Genomic DNA, 22,163 nt, shown 5'->3' with positions numbered 1-22,163 from the left:
CCAGGCAGAAGGAGGCAAAGGGGAGAAAAAAATGGGACAACTGTAATAGCATAATCAATAAAACATACTAAAAGAAAAAATAACAGGAATTGTGGTGGAAGCAGTGCTCAGAAGGAGGTCTGTAGCTGTAAATTTCTACATTAAAAACAAACAAAAAACCCTTGGCTGGTGTGGCTCAGTGGATTGAGCACATGCCTGTGAACCAAAGGGTCGCCAGTTTGATTCTCAGTGTAGGGCACGTGCTTGGGTTGCAGGCCAGGTTCCCAGCCGGGGGCGTGTGAAATGCAACTACACATTGGTTTCTCTCCCTCTCTTTCTCCCTTCCTTCCCCCTCTCTAAAAATAAATAAAAATCTTTTTTAAAAAAATCACAAATCAATTACCTAAACTACATCCCCAAGAAACTAGAAAAAGTAAAAACTAAACCCACAGCTATGAGAAAGAAGAAAATGAAGATTAGAGTGGAGATAAATGAATTGGAGGATAGAAAAAACAACAGAATTGACAAATCCAGAAGTTAGTTATTTGAAAAGATGAACAAAATTGACAAATCTTTAGCTAGACTTACAAAGAAAAAAACAGCGAAGTTATAAATAACTAAAATAAGAATGAAAGTTGGGATATTGCCACCAATCTTTTAGAAATAAAAAAGATTATAAGAGATTATGAACTGTACACCGAAAAATTAGGTAACAAAGTTAACTGGACAAATTCCAAAACCACACAAATTACCTAATACTCCAGAAGAAACTGAAAATCACAAGAGACTTAATCAATAATCAAAAACCTCCTTACAAAGAAAGTAAAACCCCCAGATAACATCACACTTAATGGTGAAAGACAGAAAGCCTTTCCTATATAATCTGTTTTGTTAGAAAAGTATTCATTTTTCAATTTGCTTTCTCTTACGTTAGGCTCTGAGTAAAGCAAACTTTCTTCCATATTGCAAGTGAGGCAACAGTCTTGAAAGAGGTTTACATGACCAAGATCTGCAAGAGCAGAAGGAAGCTTTCACTGAGGTTCTATTTCCCAGTCGAGTGTTATTTACACAACTCCTATAAAAAGCAATCAAAACCTGGGAAATACATTCAAGAAACTACACTAACACTCTCTACCACCACCCAATTCAGACACAAAATGTAAACATCCACTTACTTGCTAGGTGATGCTCTCCACTTGGCAAAGATCGTAAGACTTCTGATAATGTCTGCAAAACTGCTTGAAGTAAACCTTGTTACCACCCTGTAAATACCACATTTCCCATCAGAAGTTGCAATTCTTGCAGTGATAATAGCGATATTTCTGCCTTAAGAACTGGAAGTGTAGGATATTTAACACTATACTAGAAATTCTAGCCAGAGCGACTAGGTAGGAAAAAGATATAAATGACACCCAAATTGGAGGAAAAGATGCAAAAGTAGTCATTCATCAGTAACATAATTTTATATACAGAAAATTCCAAAGGATCTACAAGAAAGATACTATAGCTAATAAAAGAATTCAGAAGTGTTTCAGAGAACAAGATCAACACACATAAAGCTTCTGTGTTTATATACACCATCAGCAAACTTTTCTATTCACAATGGCATCTAAAAGAATAAACTACCTAGGAATTTCACCAAAACAGTGAAAGACTTGCATATTGAAAACCCTAAAACATTGAAAGAAAATAAAGATCTAAATAAGTGGAAAGATACACTTCATGGATTGGTAAGCCTAATATTATTAAGATACCAACATTACCCAAAGCAAACTACAGATTCATGCAATCCCTATTAAAATTCTAACAAACTAACATCCTTTTATGCAGAAATGGAAAGGCAAGTCCTAAGATTCATATAGAATTGCAAGGGGCCATGAACAGCCAAACAGTCTTACAAAAGAACAAAGTTGGATGACGCATATTTCCTGCTATAAAACTAGAAATTTCATTGTTCGTATATAGGAATAAGGTGGATTTTTGTACATTGATTTTGTATCTTGTAACTGTACTTTGTTTATTATTTCTAATAGTTTTTTGGTGGAGTCTTCAGGGTTTTATATATAAAGAATCATGTCACCTGCAAAATGTGACACTTTTACTTCTTCATTCCCAGTCTGGATGCCTTTTATTTCTTTCTCTTGCCTGATTGCTCCAGCTAGGACTTCTAGGACTATGTTGAGTAAGAGTGGTGAGAGTGGACATCCTTGTCTTCTTCCTGATTTTTGAGGAAAAGCTTTCGTTTTTCACCAAGTATGATATTAATTAAGGGTTTGTCATTCCTAAATACTAATGACAAAATTTCAGGAAAAAGAAATTTAAAAAAAAACTTATTTTGCAATTGCAACAAAAAAAAATATCTAGGATAAACTTAAAGGATATGAAAGACATATATACTGATAACTACAAAGCATTGTTAAAAGAGACTGAAAAAGACACAATGAAACAGATACTCTGTATTGAGGGACTGGAAGAGTCAACATAGTTAAAATGGGCATATTACCCAAAGCAAAACAGATTTAATGCAATCCTCATCAAAATCCCAATGTAATTTTTTAAAATAGAAAAAAATCAGCAGGTTTCTATGAAACCACAAAAGATCTCAAATAGCCAAAGCAATACTAAAGGAAAAAAGAACAAAGCCAGAGACATCACACTATTTGACTTCAAGTTATACTACAGAGCAATGATAATCAAAACAGCATGGTATTAGCAGAAAAACAGACGCACAGACCAAAGGAGCAGAACTGAGAGTCCAGAAATGAAACCACATAAATATGGGCAAATAGTTTTTTGACAAAGGAGCCAAAAACACAATGGAAAAAAGAAAGCCTCTTTAATAAATAGCACTGGGAAAATTGGAAAGCAACATGAAAAAGAATGAAACTAGACTACAGTTTGTTCCCATGCACAAAAATTCAACGTGGATCTATGAGATCTGAAACAATAAATTACATAGAATAAAACACAGGTACTAAACTCATGGGCCTACTCTTAGAGAAGATTTTATGAATTTGACCCCAAAGGCAAGGGAAGTAAAGGCAAAAATAAATTAGTGGGACTATATCCAACTACTGCAAAAGAAACTGCCAACAAAACAAAAAGGCTACCAACTGAATGGGAGATGGTATTTGCAAACAGCAGCTCCATCAAGGGATTAATATCCAAAATATATAAAGAACTCACCACCAAACAATCCAAGTTAAAAAATGGGTGGAATACTTGGACAGATGCTTTTTTCAAGATGACATACAAATGGCCAACAGATATATGAAAAGATGCTCAACTTCACTGGCTATTAGGGAAATGCAAATCAAAACTAGGAGATACCACCTCACATCTGTTAGAATTGCTATTATCAACAAGACAAGTAACAACAAGTGTTGTAGAGGTTGTGGAGAAAAAGGAACTCTCATTCACTGCTTGTGGGAATGTAAAATGGTACAGCCACTATGGAAAACAGTATGGCAGTTCCTCAAAACATTAAGAATAGAGTTACCATATGACCCAGAAATCCCTCTTCTGAGTACCTACACAAAAAACTTGAAAACATTTATTTACAAAGATATATGCACCCCTATATTCACTGCAATGGTAATCAAGGTGGCCAAGATAGATGACTGGATAAAGAAGATATGGTACAAATATACTATGGAATACTACTCAGCCATAAGAAAAGGTTGAGTAGTCTGTCAAAATGTTCCATTTGTGACAACATGGATAGCCCTTGAGAATATTATGCTAGGCAAAATAAGTCAGAAAAAGCTAAGAACCATATGATTTCACTCATATGTGGGATATAACATTGAAACTCACTGACACAGGCAACTGTATGGTGGTTAGTAGAGTAAAGAGGGGTTAGGGGGTAAGAAAGAGTAAAGGGAGCCAAATATATGGTGATGAAAGATGATCTGACTTTGGATGGCAGGCACACAGTGCAATATACAGATCACGTATCATAGAAATCTACACTTGAAAGCTATATAAGCTTATTAAACAATGTCAACCTCCCCCCCAAATTAGAAAGATATAATAATAAAAACAGTGTGGTACTGGCATAAAGGCAGACATGTAAACCAATGGAATAGAATAAAGAGTCCATAAATAAACCCCTATATATCTATGACCAATTGATTTCAACAAGGGTGCCAAGTCCATTCAATGGGGAATGGATAGTCTCCTCTACAAATGGTGCTGGGACAACTGGATTTCCACATGCAACAGTGTGATGTTGGATTCCCACCATTTGACTTGGTAATGGATTCTTAGATATGACACCAAAAGCATAAGCAATAAAGAAAAATTAACTGAATTTCCTCAAAATTAAAAACTTTAGTACATCAAAGAATATTATCAAGAAAGTGAAATGACAAAATACAGAAGTGGGGAAAATATTTATATATCATATAACCTGTAAGGGTTTACTATTCAGAATACATATATATAACTCCTACGACTCAATCACAAAAAGATCAACAACCCATTTTTTTCCCAATGGGCAAATGATTTGAATATACATTTTTCCAAAGAAAATATACAAATGGCCAATAAGCACATGAAAAGGTGTCAACATCATCAGTCATTAGGGAAATACAAATCAAAACCACAATAAGATAGTACTTCACATTTACTAGGTCGGTATTTTTAAGAAGATTTTATTTATTTTTAGAGAATAGGGAAAGGAAGGAAAAAGAGAGGAAGAAAACATCAATGTGAGAGAAAACCATCAGTCTGTTGCCTTTTGTATGTTGCCAACTGGGGCCCAGACCCACAACCTAGGCATGTGCCCTGATTGAGAATCGAACCCGTGACCTTTCACTTTACAGATGAGACCCAACCAACTGAACCATTCTGGTAAGAGTGCTAGGTTCCTTGTTTTGTTTTGTTTTTTAAGTTGGTAAGGATGTAGAAAAGTAAAATCCATTGGGCATTAATGGTAGGACCATAAAATGGTGCAGCCACTGTGGTTAACAGTTTGGTGGTTCCTAAAAAGGTTAAGTGTAGAATTACCATATGACCTAACAATTCCTCTCCTAGATATATGCCCAAAAGAACTGAAAACAGTGACTCAAAAAGATAGCACTAGTTTAATGATGTTTGCTGCAGAAATGTTCACAATAGCCAAAAGATGGAAACAATCCAATTGTCCATCAACAGATAACTTGACCAGATAACTAAAATGTGGTATATCACACAATGAAATCTTGTTCAGCCACAAAAAGGAACAAAGTCCTACTGCATACTACAACATGGATAAACCTTGAAAATATTATGCTAAGTGAAAGAAGCTACTTACAAAAGACCATATACTATATGATTCCATTTTTATGATAATGTCCATAATATTATACAAATCTATAGACACAGAAATTAAATTATTGGTTCTAAGGAATAGGGGAGAATTGGGACATTTGGGGATTTTTTTTGGGGGGGGGCGCTGATGGACGCAAGTAACAGATAGATGTGGTAAAACCCAGTGAATTGTACACTTGAGAAGGATGAACTTTGTGGTATGTGAATTCTATCTGAACAAAAATGCTACAAAAAATTTCCATGATAGACATAGGTTGTCGCTCTCCCCCTCTTTCCATGTGATAATAATGACACATTTATTTAAAACTCAATCTTTTGATTACAAAAGATTCCCTTCCCGTCCCGTCCCGTCCCGTCCCATCCCATCCCAGGTTATTCAGAGAGACCCTGAAATGCACGGCTTTATAGCCCACTTCCATTTGGACAGATACATCAACCAATACTGAATACCTAAAAGTACTGGAGCTCAGTCTCCCTGCACTGAAGTTATAGGCAAGAAAATAAATTCCACAAAGTGTTAAGGACAAATAAAAACTGAAATACATTAGCAATTTTATTTCAAAATCACCTATTTACTACATCATCATCAACAAAACCTTGCACAAGTACAGTAAGTTGCACAATGAAAAAAATAAAACCATATTTTAAAAATAAATATTGAAAAGCATCTTTAATCTCAGTGTCAATTTTATTACCCTTCTCTTTTCTATATTCTGGATTTTATGGGATATATCTAAATAAAGACAGACACATTTCCACACAATACACAGCAGAAAATCTTTATTTCAGCATTGCAAATTCGTGACTAGACATGGCAAATCTGAGCTCTGGTCCCAGATCTAGCAGCTGTGCCCTTCAGCAAGGCAGTTATCTCATTCCAACTTCCTATTCCTTACTTGCAAAAGAGAAATTTCTAAAACTGCAAGTTGCGATCTTACACATGTTAGAAGGAAGGCAGAATGACACGGTAAGTCAAATTAGGGAACAAAGACTCTCTCCTGACTGATGAGGACTGATGAGTTTTAGGGAGCATTTCTCTTCAAAATGTTCATTACCAGTTATCTTAACAAGTATTTGAAAGTTTAAAGATCAGTGGAAAGTAATAATGTATTCCCTTTGTTTCTCTTTTATTTCAATTTTGTAAGTGTCACCCTTTTGTGAAAGATGTTTAACAGAAGAAAACTTCCGATTGTCAGTTTCTGTCTCTTCAGATAAAGAATAGCAGAGTCACTTCAAGTACGTTAAGAAACTGGTCACCTCTCTATTGACCAAGTGTGGGTCCAGTTATAATCTCTCATTGTACCATTTACTAAGCAGTAAAACTCTCTCTATATATATCAGAGTTTCCTAATTAACTTCTGGTGGACTGAAAATTAAACTTCACAAACTTCACAAAGTTAAAATTTCACAAAGTTTCTTCTGTCTATATACTTTCTTTCCTGTATTAATTATCACAGCTTTCTAAAAATGTAAGTCATCCAGGTAAAGATACTTGCAGGCTTTGAAGAAATCTTATTTAACTGCTGGGATAACTTCAGAAATTCCTTTGGTAAAAATGTTGATCATATTATTGCTTTATTTAAGTTGGTCCCTCACTTGAAATTAAGTTAAAAGTATTACTAAGTCAGAGTATAAAAATGTGGCCTTCTTGAACATATAAAAAGTAAATTCTTTTTATTAAGAAAACAGTAAACACATTTTAACTAGTAAAATTATTTAAGAAAAGCTGTGATCTCCCTTTTAAAAAGAAATACCAAAATGGCAATACCAACATCAAAGCATTTTTTCCCTATTATGTGTCTACTCTGAGGTCAATATTTTAATTGAAGTTACTATAAATCCAATCAGAGGGACTCAAGCTAATTCAGTTTGAAAGCTGGGGGAGGGGGTGGAATTAAAACTTATCATTCTTAGTAAGAACTGGTGATGGTGGTGGGGAGCCAGTATAATCTACTTCTATTGAAACACAACCTCAGGAAAGTTTAGCAAAACTCTTAAAATGAAATCAGCACTAGTTTTTAAAACACTGAGTCTATAAACAGCAGAATACACTGTTCATTATTTGGAGAATCAGACACATATTTGCTGTTTTACCTGATACTATGACCGCCTTTAAAGTAGCATGACCATCCTGAACTGCCCTGTCTCAGATGAAGTAACTGATTTTTCTAGGCTCTAAAAATAGTACTAGTTTATCCCTGGCCAATGTGGTTCAGTTGGTTGGAGCATATCAACCCGTAACAGAAAGGCTGCGGGTTCAATTCCCAGTCAGGGCACATACCTAGGTTGTGGGTTCCATCCCTGGTCTGGGCGCATACTGATTCCCAGTCTGGGCATGTAAGGGAGGCAACCAATAGATGTTTTTCTCTCTCCCTTCCTCTCTCTCTAAAAGCAATGTAAAAATGTCCTCCAGTGAAGATAAAAAATAGATGACAGATTAGATAGATAGGTAGATAGATGATGAGAGAGAAAGAGAGGGAGGGAGGGAGAGACAGGGAGGGAGAGGGGGAGAGAGAGAGAGATAGGAAGGACTAATTCAAATTATCATATTGGTTTAAGATCTCCCCCCTCCAAAAGCAGATCCCACTAAAGTTCATGGCAAGAGTATGAATTCTTAAAAGTATGCAGTTAAATGATGGCTAACCTTTTAAATTTTTTCTCAGTGATTTAAATGGTTCCCTTGCAATGTGACTGAACTCGGTGTTACAAAAATATCATTTATTGGCCATTTTCTTAAGAGTTACAATAACAGGATTATAAAAATAAGGGCACTGTGTTGCTCAAAATCCATCCCCTCTTTTTTTTTTCCAGCTATCCATTTTAACAGATAAGACAAGTAAGGATCAGAATGATTAACTGACTTGTCTGAAGTCATATAAGTCACCAGCAAGGGAGAAGAAAATGTTTGGTTCTCCTGCCTCTTTGTCATTCTTTATGCTTTTTCCACAGCAGCTCCCAGCAACTCAATAAAAAATATAGCAGCACTAAGAATATTTAACAGGTATTGGAAATTATCAATGTCATAATTTCTTTACAAAATGACTGTAAAAACAAGAAAACAAGGACATCAAAATTCTATTTTGACACACAAAATATTTTCTTTAATTATAAGAAAAAATGTGCATTTTCCTCTCTTATTTTGAACTAACTGATGATTTATTCTACTCCAAGTACTTTTTTTTTTTGGAATAGAACACATGGTACCAAATGTTCAGCCCGGCTTGCTCAGCATTTGAGCCACTTATTAAAAGATTCTGCTTTCGTCCATCTCAACTTGCCAGTTGGGCCACAAATGGCTACTGGCCTTTACAGGTGACCAATTACAGGTAGCAACAATCAACTTTTACTAGCATAAAGAGATAACCAAAACGGAAGCACATATAAAGAATGATATCTTGAGGAAGATGAAGACTATGAAACCCCTGTTCACTACTACTAAATAATCTAACAATATTTCAAAAATAATCACTCAAAATTTTCCTGCAACTTTATATGTTAATTAACATACTTTAGTGTCTAATTATTTCCCCTTTTTTCACCCCTTGATGCCCTCTCAAGATGCTACCATCTTTACAATATTATCTGCAGGCAGTTAAATTGCCTCTGCCCAAAGTAAGTCTATGGTACCACTGAATTAGCTGAAAAGATTCCTGTTAACCATTCACCCAACAAACCACCTACCACACAGCAAATGTTATTCTCTGGGCTGTTAATCACATACAGTTTTACTTTTCTCCATGCAAAGCATCACAATAGATGTTCTTTAGCATTTACCACACATGGAGCTTTCTCATATCCTTTCAACTGTGGTGTCCACACATCAACAAAATAAAAGGCACTGCATAAACAAGGTTAAATAAAATTTGCATTTACTCTTTGACTAGATATCCCCTGAAAAAGAGCTAAAATATTGAAATCAAAATGAATGGATCTACGGAAGAATGAACTCCTAATAATTTTCAATGTACCATCTGTGTGAAAAAGGAATGAAGAGACAGTGTCACTCCAACTTAGACAATGACCCAAACACATATTTTTAATCCTGCTTCTTTAGCAATACTTAAAAAATAAATAGTTTTCTATTCAACATGTTTAGCAGTGTTAACACCAAAAAAAAAAAAAAAAAAGAGAGAGAGAGAGAAGGTAAAACATCAAGCATAAGACAAAAACTGTTCAAATAACTAATGGCCCAGTATGTCTTGGAAAGAAGTTCTCTGTTATTTTCAGAAATATCAGTGGTTCTCAGCCAGGGGTGATTTTGCCTCCAAAACATTTTTTTTTTTTTTTTTTTTTTTTTGGTTGTTACAACTGTGAGGAGGCATCTGGTATGTACAGGCCAGGGATGCTGCTATACATTCTACACTGCTCTTGATGGCAATGAAGAATTACCCATCCCCAAAAACCAACTGCACCAAGAGAAACCCTGAGATATGAAACCCACAACAACAACAAAAAAAGATCTTTTTCTTTTTTCTTTCTTTATTTTCTTTATTATTTTTTGGGGGGTGGTAAATATTGGCAGAATAAAAGATTTATTCTCAGTAGTACTAAAAAGACTACAAAAACAACAAAAATGCCATTGTGGAGGACTATTCCAAGAGAATATAAAACTGATTTAGAGAAAGTGGTCTATATAAACCAGCATCATTTTTAAAAATCACCCTGTTCTAAACAGGAATTACTGTAGCTTCATAAACTGAAAGCTTATCACTTTTTTCATAAAGTAAAATTTTCAAAGAAAATTTGCTTTCCATCACCCAAAGAACTAAGGCCAGTGAGGATACAAGTTTTAAACCAGAATGATTGCATTCTCCAACAGTTGTTTGATTAACCTAGCCATTATAAATGTAACTTATAAAATATATATATATATGCACAAGAAAAGTGCAAACCCTCCAGAAACTGAAAATGCAAACATTTCAAATTCATGCTTTCTGCTCAGTCTACAAGAATGTGACTGTTAAAGCTCATCAAAAGCAATTTCTAAGAACCAGAGATTTTTAAAAAAGAAAAGAAACAAGGTATGTAAGTCAGGAAAGTATTTGTCAGATTAGTGTCACAGACATTTGTGAGCATAATGCCTTTATTCTCTGCAATACATAACCTTACAGCAGTCACTTGGTTTCAGAATTACAACCACTGAAGGTAATTTGGTACATTTTTACCTTCTTTGCACATCACCATTGTTAGCTCTTGACCGCGAGCTTGTTCTGTGCAGCTTACCACATTAAAACTACTGCCAATATTGCTTCAATGATCCCAAGTGGGTCGTCTTCTTCCTCTCTTAACTACCAAGATTTAAATGAGTTTAAAAAATGCTTCAGCAAAAAGTCTGTACACTATAAACTCTCAGAAGTATTAAAATTGTTCTGACTGACAATGAAAACTTAATTTGGGGTACAATTTTCAGGATTTCTCTTAAAACAATAATCATTGCTGCTTCTAAAATTCAAGTATGAGCCTCAACAAAATGCCTCATCAACATCGATTATTTTTAATAGAAATAGTAACTGCCAGTTTAAAAGCTAAAAGTAATCAATTCTAATTGAGTGACTATGCCTATGACAAATAAATATAATCTCTCAAAACTGCAGTCAAGAGTATTAGGGTTTTCAAAAAAGTAACCTCGAATGCATTTATTTTTTATGCATTTGAAAAACTCCTTCAACCTACAACCCTGTTTAAAAGATTTGTTTTTTGCTATTCTTTAAAATTTCTCCGGACTTCATCGATAGGCCCAGCTGTTAAATTGAGAAGTAATGACAACAAATCCGTGGGCAAACAAATGCTCTGAGTGAGACCCTTTCTCTTGAATAATCAGAGATAGTTGACAAAGGAGAGGCATACCAAATGCCCTTCCCAAATTCCATTAAGAAGCTGGACAGAAGCAAAATAAACAAACACATGTATATACATCTTGAAATAAACTATGATTTACTTCTCAGTGGATACTGCTTAGTGAAAAATAAAATTTCCAACAACTGTGAAAAAAAAAGTGAGATAGTTACACATTTCTGAAGATGAGAAATGATCCTCACTAATCAACTGAAAAGTGGGGAAAACTGGTTCCATTACCCAGCAATTACCAGGTACCTGATAAGCCTTTTAAGTAGACAGACTCTAAGAACCGAGTGTCATTGTAAGGAAGGCTGTATAACTGTAAGTGCTTTTACTTCTCTGAGTTAACTTACGCAATTTTAAGGTGGTCAATTTTTAAGTTAAACATGTCTTTTGAACCATACACCCTCTCTTTAAAGATAATTTTTCTTAGATCCCAGAAAGCATCATCTGAACCTCACCTACGTTGTCAGACTGACCTCTCTAAATACCTCAGTTCTGTCTTATTTTTCCAAAAAATCAAATGACATTTGCTTTTGTGTTAGCACTCTGGAATTAGGGCAGGTGCCTGTTAGCATGACTTGAAGTGAATGTGCACGCAGATAAGACTCTGTCCTTGACAGCATCTACAAATCTCAATAAAAAGTGACAGTATAGCAAAATCTTGGGTCCAAGATCATTAATAAAACTCCAAATGTAGGTTAATAGTCTCACAGTTTATATCTTTCTCTTTTCAATATACTACCCACCTTCCTTCTTTTTAGCATGACTCTTTACATGTTTTCAATATATTTTAACCTCACATTTCAAGATCAACTTTGGGCTATAATTTATATATCACTCTTTAAGTTATAGAAATGGACTCCCCCAAACAACTTTACGAATGGCAGAACCAACCCAAAAATGATGGGAAAATCCATCATAAAGTTACAATTCTTATGGTCTTCCAGTTACAAATGCTCACTTAAAAAATTATTTTTCACCCAAGTGAACAGTCCTGAAAACCATATGAAATATAAAGTCAGCTTTATGTTCTCTTTCCTTCTACCCTAAGACTTCAATTTCCACCTTTTATGGAAAGGAAATAAACAACTAGCTTCCTGTTCAATCACTAGCTTACAGCCAGTCTTTTACACATCACAGAACACAACCCACCTCCTTCTTTACTTCTCTCAAATGTCTCTTATCTTAATTTAAACTTGTTGAAATACGAGACCATTTTACCACACTAATGCTTTCCTATGAAATTTATCTTACTTATTTCAACATTAAGAACGCAAGAAATGTCAAGATGTCCATAGATTATTTTTTACTCTTAAAGCATTTAAATTATATTATTTACATAGTGAAGACTTAGCACCCATGAAAGTGAAAATGTGATTTGCCAGAAGTTTAAAATATTGAAATTTATAGGAAATGGTTTAATCTTCTGTTCTTACTATTATATAGAACTAGAAAAGGGTCTCCTAACATCACTCTTCCTTCTATTCCAGTTACATGAAAATGTAAAACAGCTAAAACAGCTATCAATAAAAAGGATTATCTGTTTAAAAAAAACTAAGTGTTACTTTAACCCTATACTTTCCTTTAAAAATGGGATGTCTTAGAAAAACTAAGTTAGACAAATTCTTTTGTGCTTGGATGAACAACAGGAAAGTAAAGCCTCCAGGCCTTTGGGGAGGAACCCTGTCCCTGAAGCAGGCTCTGATGTGCTTGGGAGATAAGGCTCCATAGTGACACTTAAGGAAGGGCCTGTTCACATTTGAATTTCTGCATTCCTCAAGAACAATTCGTGGCAATAACTAACTTTGCAGAAGAGCTACATGAAAGCGTTGGCCAATGAATGAGGGTCATCTGCTCTTTATCACAAGGGTAAACCTCATCCTGGCCAGTTTCTAACCTTTTAACCCTGTGAATTCCTAATTTACACATGAATAATGGAATTCTTGCCTAGAGTGCAACTTTCAGCTTCTAGTTCCTAAGTTTAGAAACCAAGACTTGATTGCCTGTGTGTTAAAAGTCTAAACTTACCCAGATTAAAGTTTTAGATTTTCAGATGCTGTATTATGACACTTGTGAACCAAAAGACATGCTTGCTGACAAAACCTTTGAGCAGGAAATAAAAAGGACGTACTTGCACCCTGCTGCCATCAATAACTAGGAGAGAACTAGCTTGCAAAAAAAAAAAAAAAAAAAAAAAAAAAGCAGAATGTCCACTTAATGCCTATTCTCTTCCTGTTTAATATGTATTATATTTTTACCCTGAACAAAGGATAAAGTCATATGACATCATTCGACATTGCTTCTTACATATCAGCACTAACTTTGTGAGTTCAGAATCTCTAAGAAGTTTTGTATTTCTAAGAAAAATGTAAACCCACTACGCATTTCTTATTTTAAATATATAATACTGAATGTAATTTCTTAGCAAAATACCTCTTCAGAGTTAAATAAAATGTACACATATGAAAAGTGTGGTCCCTAAAACTGACTACAGTTGATATTTAATAGCACAGCAATGTTCTCTATACTATATAGTCTCACTGGAAAGTTTTTGATACTTATAAAAAACTACTTCACAGGAACCTTCCAAATGATTCACATCTAATTAAATGTTTATTTATAATTTTTATAAAGATACAAAAATCTAAAGATACTAAAAAAGTCAATACTGACATTTGTTTCACTGTTACTAACATATGTTACACTGTTCAGACTATGAAATCTGAAAGCTCTGTGTGATTTCAAAGTATTTCTGGGTACCCCTGGATTCTGCTAGGTTTCCAAGGAGGTCCTGAAAACAACTTGCAGTCATGACAAATGCTTCATCTTTTAAGGCCCATCCCTCCCCCTTCATCTTTCCATCTTGCCCTTCTCCTCCTCTCCAGCAAGGTAATACCAGTTGCAGCTTCTGGGTATGAAAACGCAAGATTTCTCAAACTTAAAGTAGAAAAATTACAACTCTCTAAAATAATCTACATTAGACAAAAATTGAACAAACACAACATAACATAAAAAGCATACTCTCCTGAAAACAGAACTGCACAGAAAAACCATTACTCAGCAACAACAAAAATAATTGCTGGCCAATGATTACAGCAAGAAAGTAAGTTTACCAGAAATTCTCTCAGGTTTATGTTATTCTTGTGCAGAAGGGGCTAGAATTGGAAACTTCTCTATTTTTTCTGACATATTTCTATATAAAAATACCTTTGCTTGCAATTTGTTTTCTACAGTTGATCATTATCGTACAAATAAAATAAATTACTGAGAGTGACATAAATATGGCCATAGATTGTTACAATAAAATCACCTAGGAACCCCCTGTCAATTGCTTCCTAAATTTCAACTGTCTAGACTTTGAAGAAACTACTTCCTAAAGATTACGCCTTCATCTCAAGAGCTCCTTCTTCCTATTGTTCATCTTTTCAATAATCAATTAATAGTGCAGAATCTATTTTTGGTGGATCAACAAAAGCATGTAACTAGGATGCCTGTAAAACTATTTTTAGGTACAGCTGTGTAGATTTTTTAAAAAAGATTTGAATTGTCTATTATAATGCTGAGTGCTATACTGCAGTGTTTGGTCACCTGGAGAGGTGGAAAACTCAGTGGGAACCAGGAATAACCTATCTACCCTAGTCCTAGCGGTACACTCAACAGCCGTCTGGTCAACTACCAAGCACTGGATCACCTGGACAAACGGTTGTTGTGATGGGGTTGTTAATGCAAAGAAAATCATTGGACAGCAAACTTTATGACAACTGGAAAAATGTGGGCAGATCTGGTTTAAGTCCATTAGGCATAATATGGAAATGGCCTTAATCTTTTTCTCTCTCAGCAGGAAAAGACTAGGAATACTTCAAAGGCTTCAGAGTTACTGACCAATGCCCTCTCTTACAATTAAAAGCAACATGGGTGATCTTAAAGCAGTCAGAGAAATGGAAGGTTGGGCTATAAGAAAGATTTAGCACTCAGGGGCCACAAAGCAGAAAGATTTGCTTGTGATTTTAAAAATGTAATTAGTCTTGTACAAAAGAGTAGTTTTTAGAGCAACTGTTGTTGCATTGGCCAAATTTTTGCACTCTTCTCACAGTGTGAAACACTGCACTTTATAGAAAGCCACCTCTACAGGTTTTGTTGTTGTAATTTGACTTTTGTTCTCAATCACTCATTTCAATTTTACATTTTTTTCCTTAGATTTTTCTGCATGCCTTTTTGTTGCCATCAATCACTATCTCCAGGAAAACTCTTAATGTCTGTACGATTTTAAGGTTAGCATATAAATGAGTCAAGAAATCATCAGAATGTTGCAATGAAAAATGTAAAACAAGAATTTAACCACTTACTTGATAAGGTAAGATGAGCTTTTTGACTAAGAATGGCTCCGTATTTGTTCATTGCCAAACACTGATAAAATCCTTCATCAGACTGCTCTCCCCGCTTGCCTTCCACCTCACTGATGTATAAAGAGTCGTTAGACAGAACCTGGATCCGTTTATTTTCAGACACTTTTGCTCCATTTTTCAACCATGTGACCTTAATTGGAATTTCTCCATGAGCCTGGCAATCTAACAAGACTGCGTCCTTTCTTGTGACAGTTACATCCTGTGGTTCTTTTATAAAAAACAGTTCGCTAAAGCACCACACTCCTATAAGGAAAAAGGGGAAGAAAGGTATATCCAGAATTATGGGTATAAAATCATTTTGTAACACACAATTGTAAAACACAAATTCAGGATGTAATATGACAAAGTTTAACAAACCATATTAGTTAACCCACAGCACCTTAATAATCCAATCTGAGTTTCAGCAAACCTTTCCAACAAATCAGAAATATCACTTTTTACCTCTGCACTTAAAAGCCCAGGGAAGATTTCAATAATTTCTATGCCTTGTAAGAATTCTGCTCTCAAATTTCTCTCTAGAGTTTCAAAATCTTCAGGAGAACTCGAGCACAAGCTGTTTGCTACTTTTACAAGCTTGTCAAAAAGATCTTGAACAGAGTAAGTCGTAAAAGTCTAATTTTACAAGAAATCATTAGCAAAACTCCAACTCTGTGAACAAGCAAGTTTATTTCCTTGTCCCTTGAAGTGTTTTTGGAACCCTGGCACTTACTCCTCTGAGAAGAGTGTTCATCTTTTGTGACAAGTTTGCATTTTTACATCTGCCCTTTTACAGCAAGGACTCTATCTCCTCTCCTGGAAAGAGGCCCATTTACTTAATTTCTGCAGAGTCAGGTAGATATTTAAAGGACAAAGAGTTGACTTTGAAAAGTTGGTAACGCTTGCTGCTTGTACTCAGTGGGTGATCGGATTAGGAAACTTTTATTTCTTTTTTTTTTTTTAGAACTGCCAACTGTTGGAAAAAAATGCGTGACTAATTGGTCCTTACTGTCTAATAGGGATAGGAGATTGCTTAATCAACCAGTACACTTTTTATCGGAGCAGAGGAAAGGCTTTATCCAAAGTATACACATCGCCCCCAGCCCCCTCCAGGATCCGATGGCCACCTAATACCCTGTCACTTCTTGCACTTAGCGCAAAGGCCAGCTAAAGTCTTGCATATTGACTGGGGAAGAGTAGAGCATTAGGGGTTTGGAGGGAACGTTTCATCTTCCTTCTGACTGTTTTGAATCCATGATTACAAATCCCCGGTAGAGGACTCGGTAACCTCACACCCTAGTCACGCTCCCACGCCCGTGCTGAAGCCTTCTAATATATGCCCAGGGCGACACGAGCGACCCTAACAGCCCCGCGCTGTGAGGGCCACTCCGGAAGGCGCCCATTGTGTTTCCGAGTCAAATCTAACTTTGATCCTTTTCTCATGCTAACAGAAAACTAACTCCTCCAGGGGGGCGGGGGGAAAGCAAAGTACGGGGTTTGTAACCTGTAAATAAAACGACCCTTACGCTTGAACACCTCTCCCACCCCCAACCACCGCATCCACTTAATACGTTTATATCTTTGAGGATAAACCAACACGGAGGCAAAAGAAAAATTAATTCATCCAAGTCTGCGCACATCTAACCTGGAGTTGGGAGGATTCTTCAGATTCATACATATCTCAGGCCCTGCCCCAAAATACCTGGCTGCAAGAAATAAGTCCTATTTAGATGCTTTCCTTCTCAGGTTCGGGAATTTTTATCCACCCGAGACACAAATCGGCCATGCAACTTCCAACCCTATTCTTTTTCCGACTCCAGCCCTTCATGCCATTCCGATCAGGAAAGTGGGGCACTAGGAGTGCTGACCTGGGCGCTGAGTTCACCTACTCGCTCTCCCCCGCCCTAAAACGCGGGGGAGTCCCCACTGCAAACCCGGAAAGCCGCGCGGAACCCCGGCGCCCCCTGTGTGGCGAGTCTGCCACTGAGGAAACAATATAAATAAAGCCACGTGCAGCCGTGGCGGCCCGGCGGGCGGGCGGGCGGCGCGGGACCCGGGCTGGCTGCTGCGGCGAGGACGCAGCCGAAGCGCGGACAATGGCGCGAGGAGGAACGGACGAGAGTGGACAGCGGGCGCCCCGGCCGCGCAGCTCGTGGCCAGTGGGAGCGCAGCGGCGAGAGGCGTGCGCCGGGAGAGGCTCCCGCCGCCTCCAGCAGCCGCTCCGACGGACTGCAAGCAGGAGACAGGGGCCGGCGGCCAGTGCCACCGCGGGGAACCTCGCCGCCCCCCCAACGCGCACCCCCTTTCCCTCTCTCCCCAGCCCACTCGCGCCGTCGCACGCCCTACGGGCGCAGAAGCACAGAAAAAAGCGCGCCCACCTGGAACTGAGCCGAGGAGCAGCAGGAGCGCGCGGAGCAGCAGCATCCCTGGCGGACGCGGCCGGGCGAGGGTTCGCAGAGAAGGCGCCATTCAGCGGGGCTGCGCGGGCATGCTCCCCGGCCGCCCCGCAGCCGCTGTCCGCCCCCCGACCCCCGCCTCCGAGCTCCCTGCGCCGCGGCTGGAAGCACAGCCTGGGCTTTCCGCTCGGGTACCGGCGTGGCGCGGAGCGGCGCGGCTGGCCCTCGTCTCTCTGTGGTCGCGGCGAGTCCGGCGCACGGACACCCGCTCGCAGGAGGCGGGGGACCCGAGAGTCCGGCCTGGGGGCGGAGTGAGGCGGTGGCTGGAGGGGGCGGGGGCGGCGGAGTGGACAGCACCACCGCTGCCGGCCTGGGGACTACTTTCTACATCTGGCCCCTGGTCTGGGCACCGCGAGGTCGGCGCGGCCGGCGGAGGGAGACGCTGGGAGGGGGCCAGTGGCGGTCGGGTCGCGAACCGGGAGTGGGGGGGAAGGGGGGAGGGGGCGGGCCAAGCCGGACAATGCACCTGGGGGTCAAGCCCCGGCTGAGGGTCTGTGGCCTGCGTCCTCGCCCCCTCTGCCTCCCCGCCACCGTCGAGGACAGAGCCACAAAGGCCGAGCCTCCTGGCCAGGCTGCCCCCGGGGCCCCTCTACCGCCGGCTTGTTTAGAATTCGGGGAAGGAGGAGGCGAGGTGGGGGAGGGATGGTGTTGAGAGACGTGGAAAGGCCGGAGACTTCTCCCCTGATGGCCCCTGCCCATCCCCCTCCCTCTCACACGCTGAGGCCCAGTGAAGGGAAACTGACGATTTCCCACTTTGGAGATTTGTCAGCGCGACTGGAGGCATCTCCGGGTGATAAGACCCACTTTTGGGGACAGTTTTTATCCTCGCTGCCCCCATCAGATGCAGCACTGCTTAAAAACATCTCCGAAGAGCCCTGAAATGAACAAGTACTTTTGGAGGAGATGTTTTTATTATCTCTCTCAAGTTAGTCAAGTTCTGTGAGTCGTGAGAACTGTGCACACAAAAGGCCCTGTCCTAAGAATTGAGGATCTGGAGATTTTTAGCTTCTCTGAGCTTGTTCCCAGGGACTAGACTTTGACAGACTACCTGGTTAGAAATTAAAGTGACTAGGAAAGACACAAGTTTGTGAATTTGTTCACATCTCTTAAGATTAAGCATAGTAAGAGGAGTTAAAAGGTACATTTAGAAAACGTAATCACATGGCTAAACGTGTGTTGACCGCAGAGAGCGTTACATGTGGATTAGCATTTGCTAATCCTGAACTAAATCTATGGCGCATGATGAAGGTACAGGCTAAAAGCCCACCTTAATGAAAAGTGCTGAAAGAAACCTAGCTTTTGTCACTAAGACATCAACACATTGTTTTTAGCATGTTCCCAAAATCCTCCTTATGAAAAGAAGAGAGGGGTCAACAGTTTTAGAACATCTGCTGGGAGGGCAGCACTACCCTCCCCGGAAGCTTTACTATAATAAGGATCAGTCTACTTGACAGTTTCCACTTAACTGCATGAAAGACAGTAAAACCCTTGGCTATATTACCTCCAAAACCGTACTTAAAATTTACATGAATTTGGACTATTTTTAAGCATCAGAATAAAGGTTCCTGGAAGGGGAAAATGTTTAATGGTAATAAAATGAAACATCTACAAGAATGTTTAAATTACCTGATAAATCAAATTTACACACACAAAAAGAATTCCTGTGTGCCACTAAACTAGGTTGTTGCTTTCTTTTTTTTATTGTGTGACATTCTTCTCCCCCTTGACTCCCTCTCCTCCCAGTTCCCTTCAATTGACCCAAAGTGCTCATATTTCCTGGATAAGAATTGCTAATAAGATGCTCCTGTGCTCTCTTTCTTGAATAAATCAGAGGAATAAAGGCTGGGGGAGGGGAAAGATAAGCTAAAAGCAAGGAAGGAAATACTTTTTTTTACCTGCCACTTTGTCTTTTCTTCAATATTTCAGTTAATCATAGGAGACTTTGAGTCTTGTAGGATGGCTTTGGACCTTGAATTGCACTGGGGAAGAACATTGCATTGCATCTAATATGAAATAACCTAATATAATATATATTATGATATAATATACATAATGTAATATGATTGAACAATCCTATCAAACTTTTCTAATATATTTACTCTCCCATGTTAAGCAGCAAAAACCCTACTCTGATGATGTGATTATACTATTTTATATAAAATTCTCAGTATACCCAAGATCACTCATTAGTATGTAGTAACTAGAAAATAGAATCCATGTCTTCTTATTTGTTTTTTGCTTTTTCTGCTGTGATCCTTTCTGTTCTTTAAATTTGAAGAATTTAATTTAATCTTCTCTCTTTTTTGCTTTCCTTCCTTCCTTTCTTTTTTTTTTCTAAATACCTATTGCTGTTGACTCCAGAATTTATGGCCTACTTCTTTAAATAACACAGTACATGTCTTCTTGGACAGTTACATTTTCTTTCATGTGTAATGCTTGCCTTATATGATGTAGTAGCTGCATAAACTACTTCATGGCTTGTTTCCCAGGCTCACAGATTCCAGCAGAGTTCCTTGCATATAGTCAGGTAACCATTGCAGTGGTTAAGAGCCTGGGTTTTGGTGGCTGACAGACTAGAGTTCAACTTTCAGTGTGACATAGACAAGTTACATAATCAAAAGTCATCTTTTCAATGGGAATAAATACAATACCAATAGCTGCTGTGGTAATAAATAATGCATGGAAAGTTCGTGGTGCATAGTTCTGTAAACAGTGGCCATTGTTATCAATATTTAGCAAATAAATACTCCCAACAGTGACACATTTTTGTCCTTTCAGAGTTGGCTTAATTTTGAAATATTCAAGTTTTTAAGAGTCAAGTCTGATTAATTTGTTTGGTAATTATGCTGATGGAAACTCTAATGCCTTCTTTGAATAGTTCCTAAACTGATCTTGAAAGAGGTAGAAGTGCCTAGGTGTTTAACCTCTCAAACTTGCCCCCTTGAAGGATAAATCTTATTGAGATAAACAACTACCTAAGCCTTACTTTGTTTTCATATTCTAAAACAAGGACAATTATTTTCAGGCTGAAAAGAGTAGAGCCTATATAGTCTGAAAGAAACTGAAATTTGAAGGTAAGTTTAAAAAAAGAAATTGGATTTTATTAAATAAATACAAGTCTCCTGGTCCAACTTTGGGGGTGGGGAAGTCACATAATTTTTACCCTTCAAATTGTCCAGCTGTACCCAATGATCTCCAAGCCCTCTGACCCCTAAACATTGTCTGGTTCTATGGAATGATAGGACCATTTGTATATACAGAGAATGAGAAAATGAAGCAAAAGTCTGGAGTCATTTAATGCATATTTATTGAGATCCTACTATATTGGTTAGAAGGCCAGGCCTGGATGAGGATCACATGCTATGATCCTCACTTGATTCCAGAAATCACTCTTTGAGGAGCTTTCAGAATGTAGCCATCAGAAACATTCTGAAATTGATTATTTTTTATTTTATTTATTTATTTTTAGAGAGAGGGGAAGGGTGGGGGAAAGAGAAGGAGAGAAACATCATATGAGAGAGAAACATCTATTGGTTGCCTCTTGGACATGTGCCCACAGGGACCAAACCTGCAACCCAGGCCTGTGCCCTGACCAGGAATCGAACTGGCGACCTTTCACTTTGTTGGATGATGCCCAACAAACTGAGCCACGTGGGTGAGGGCATAAAATTATTTTTCAAATGGGTGGTCATTCTTCATGGGATTGTAAAATGATGCAGCTACCATGGAAGACAGTATGGAAGTTCCTCAAAAATTAAAAAATAGAACTACAATCTCACTTCTGGGTATATATTAAAAAGAATTGAAAAATAGAATCTTGACGAGATATAACCAAATCCATGTTAATAGCAGCATTATTCACAATAGCCAAATTGTGGACACAATCTAAATGTTCATCAATAAGGGAGTGTTTGTGTGTGTGTGTGCGCGCGCGTGCATGTATTCATTCTCCAAAAAATGGAATTTATTTATAATTTGTGTATTTATTCTTACATGTTTAAACTTCAGTCACCTTCAAAGTGCTCTACCTTTGATGCAATACACCTACTGAGAGGTTTTTCCCACTGCTCAAAACAGTTTTTGAACCCATCAATTTTGATGGCTTTTTGTGTTTCTGCTGCTTTTTGTTTCATCTCTTCAGTGTCAGTAAAATATTTCCCTTTGAGGACTGTTTCATCTGGGGAAACAAAGA

General features: G+C 38.1%; 1 protein-coding gene across 1 annotated transcript in view; it reads right to left on the bottom strand.

Annotated features, from left to right (window-relative positions):
• Window positions 1-17,984, bottom strand: part of PRTG (protogenin) — a 120,310-nt gene extending 102,326 nt beyond the window's left edge. The window contains exons 1-2 of the mRNA XM_054565388.1: window positions 17,894-17,984; window positions 15,480-15,782 (exon numbers count right to left, since the gene is read on the bottom strand). Of these exons, the coding sequence (XP_054421363.1) occupies window positions 15,480-15,782; window positions 17,894-17,984 (394 nt within the window). The remainder of the gene's footprint in view (window positions 1-15,479; window positions 15,783-17,893) is intronic.
• Window positions 17,985-22,163: the final 4,179 nt, after the last annotated feature.

This window comes from Pteronotus mesoamericanus, unplaced genomic scaffold (assembly GCF_021234165.1).
Source record: "Pteronotus mesoamericanus isolate MK-2021 breed Mesoamerican mustached bat unplaced genomic scaffold, CSHL_Meso_final contig_164, whole genome shotgun sequence".
Classification (NCBI taxonomy): domain Eukaryota; kingdom Metazoa; phylum Chordata; class Mammalia; order Chiroptera; family Mormoopidae; genus Pteronotus; species Pteronotus mesoamericanus.
This window is presented reverse-complemented; position numbering and strand designations above follow the sequence as displayed.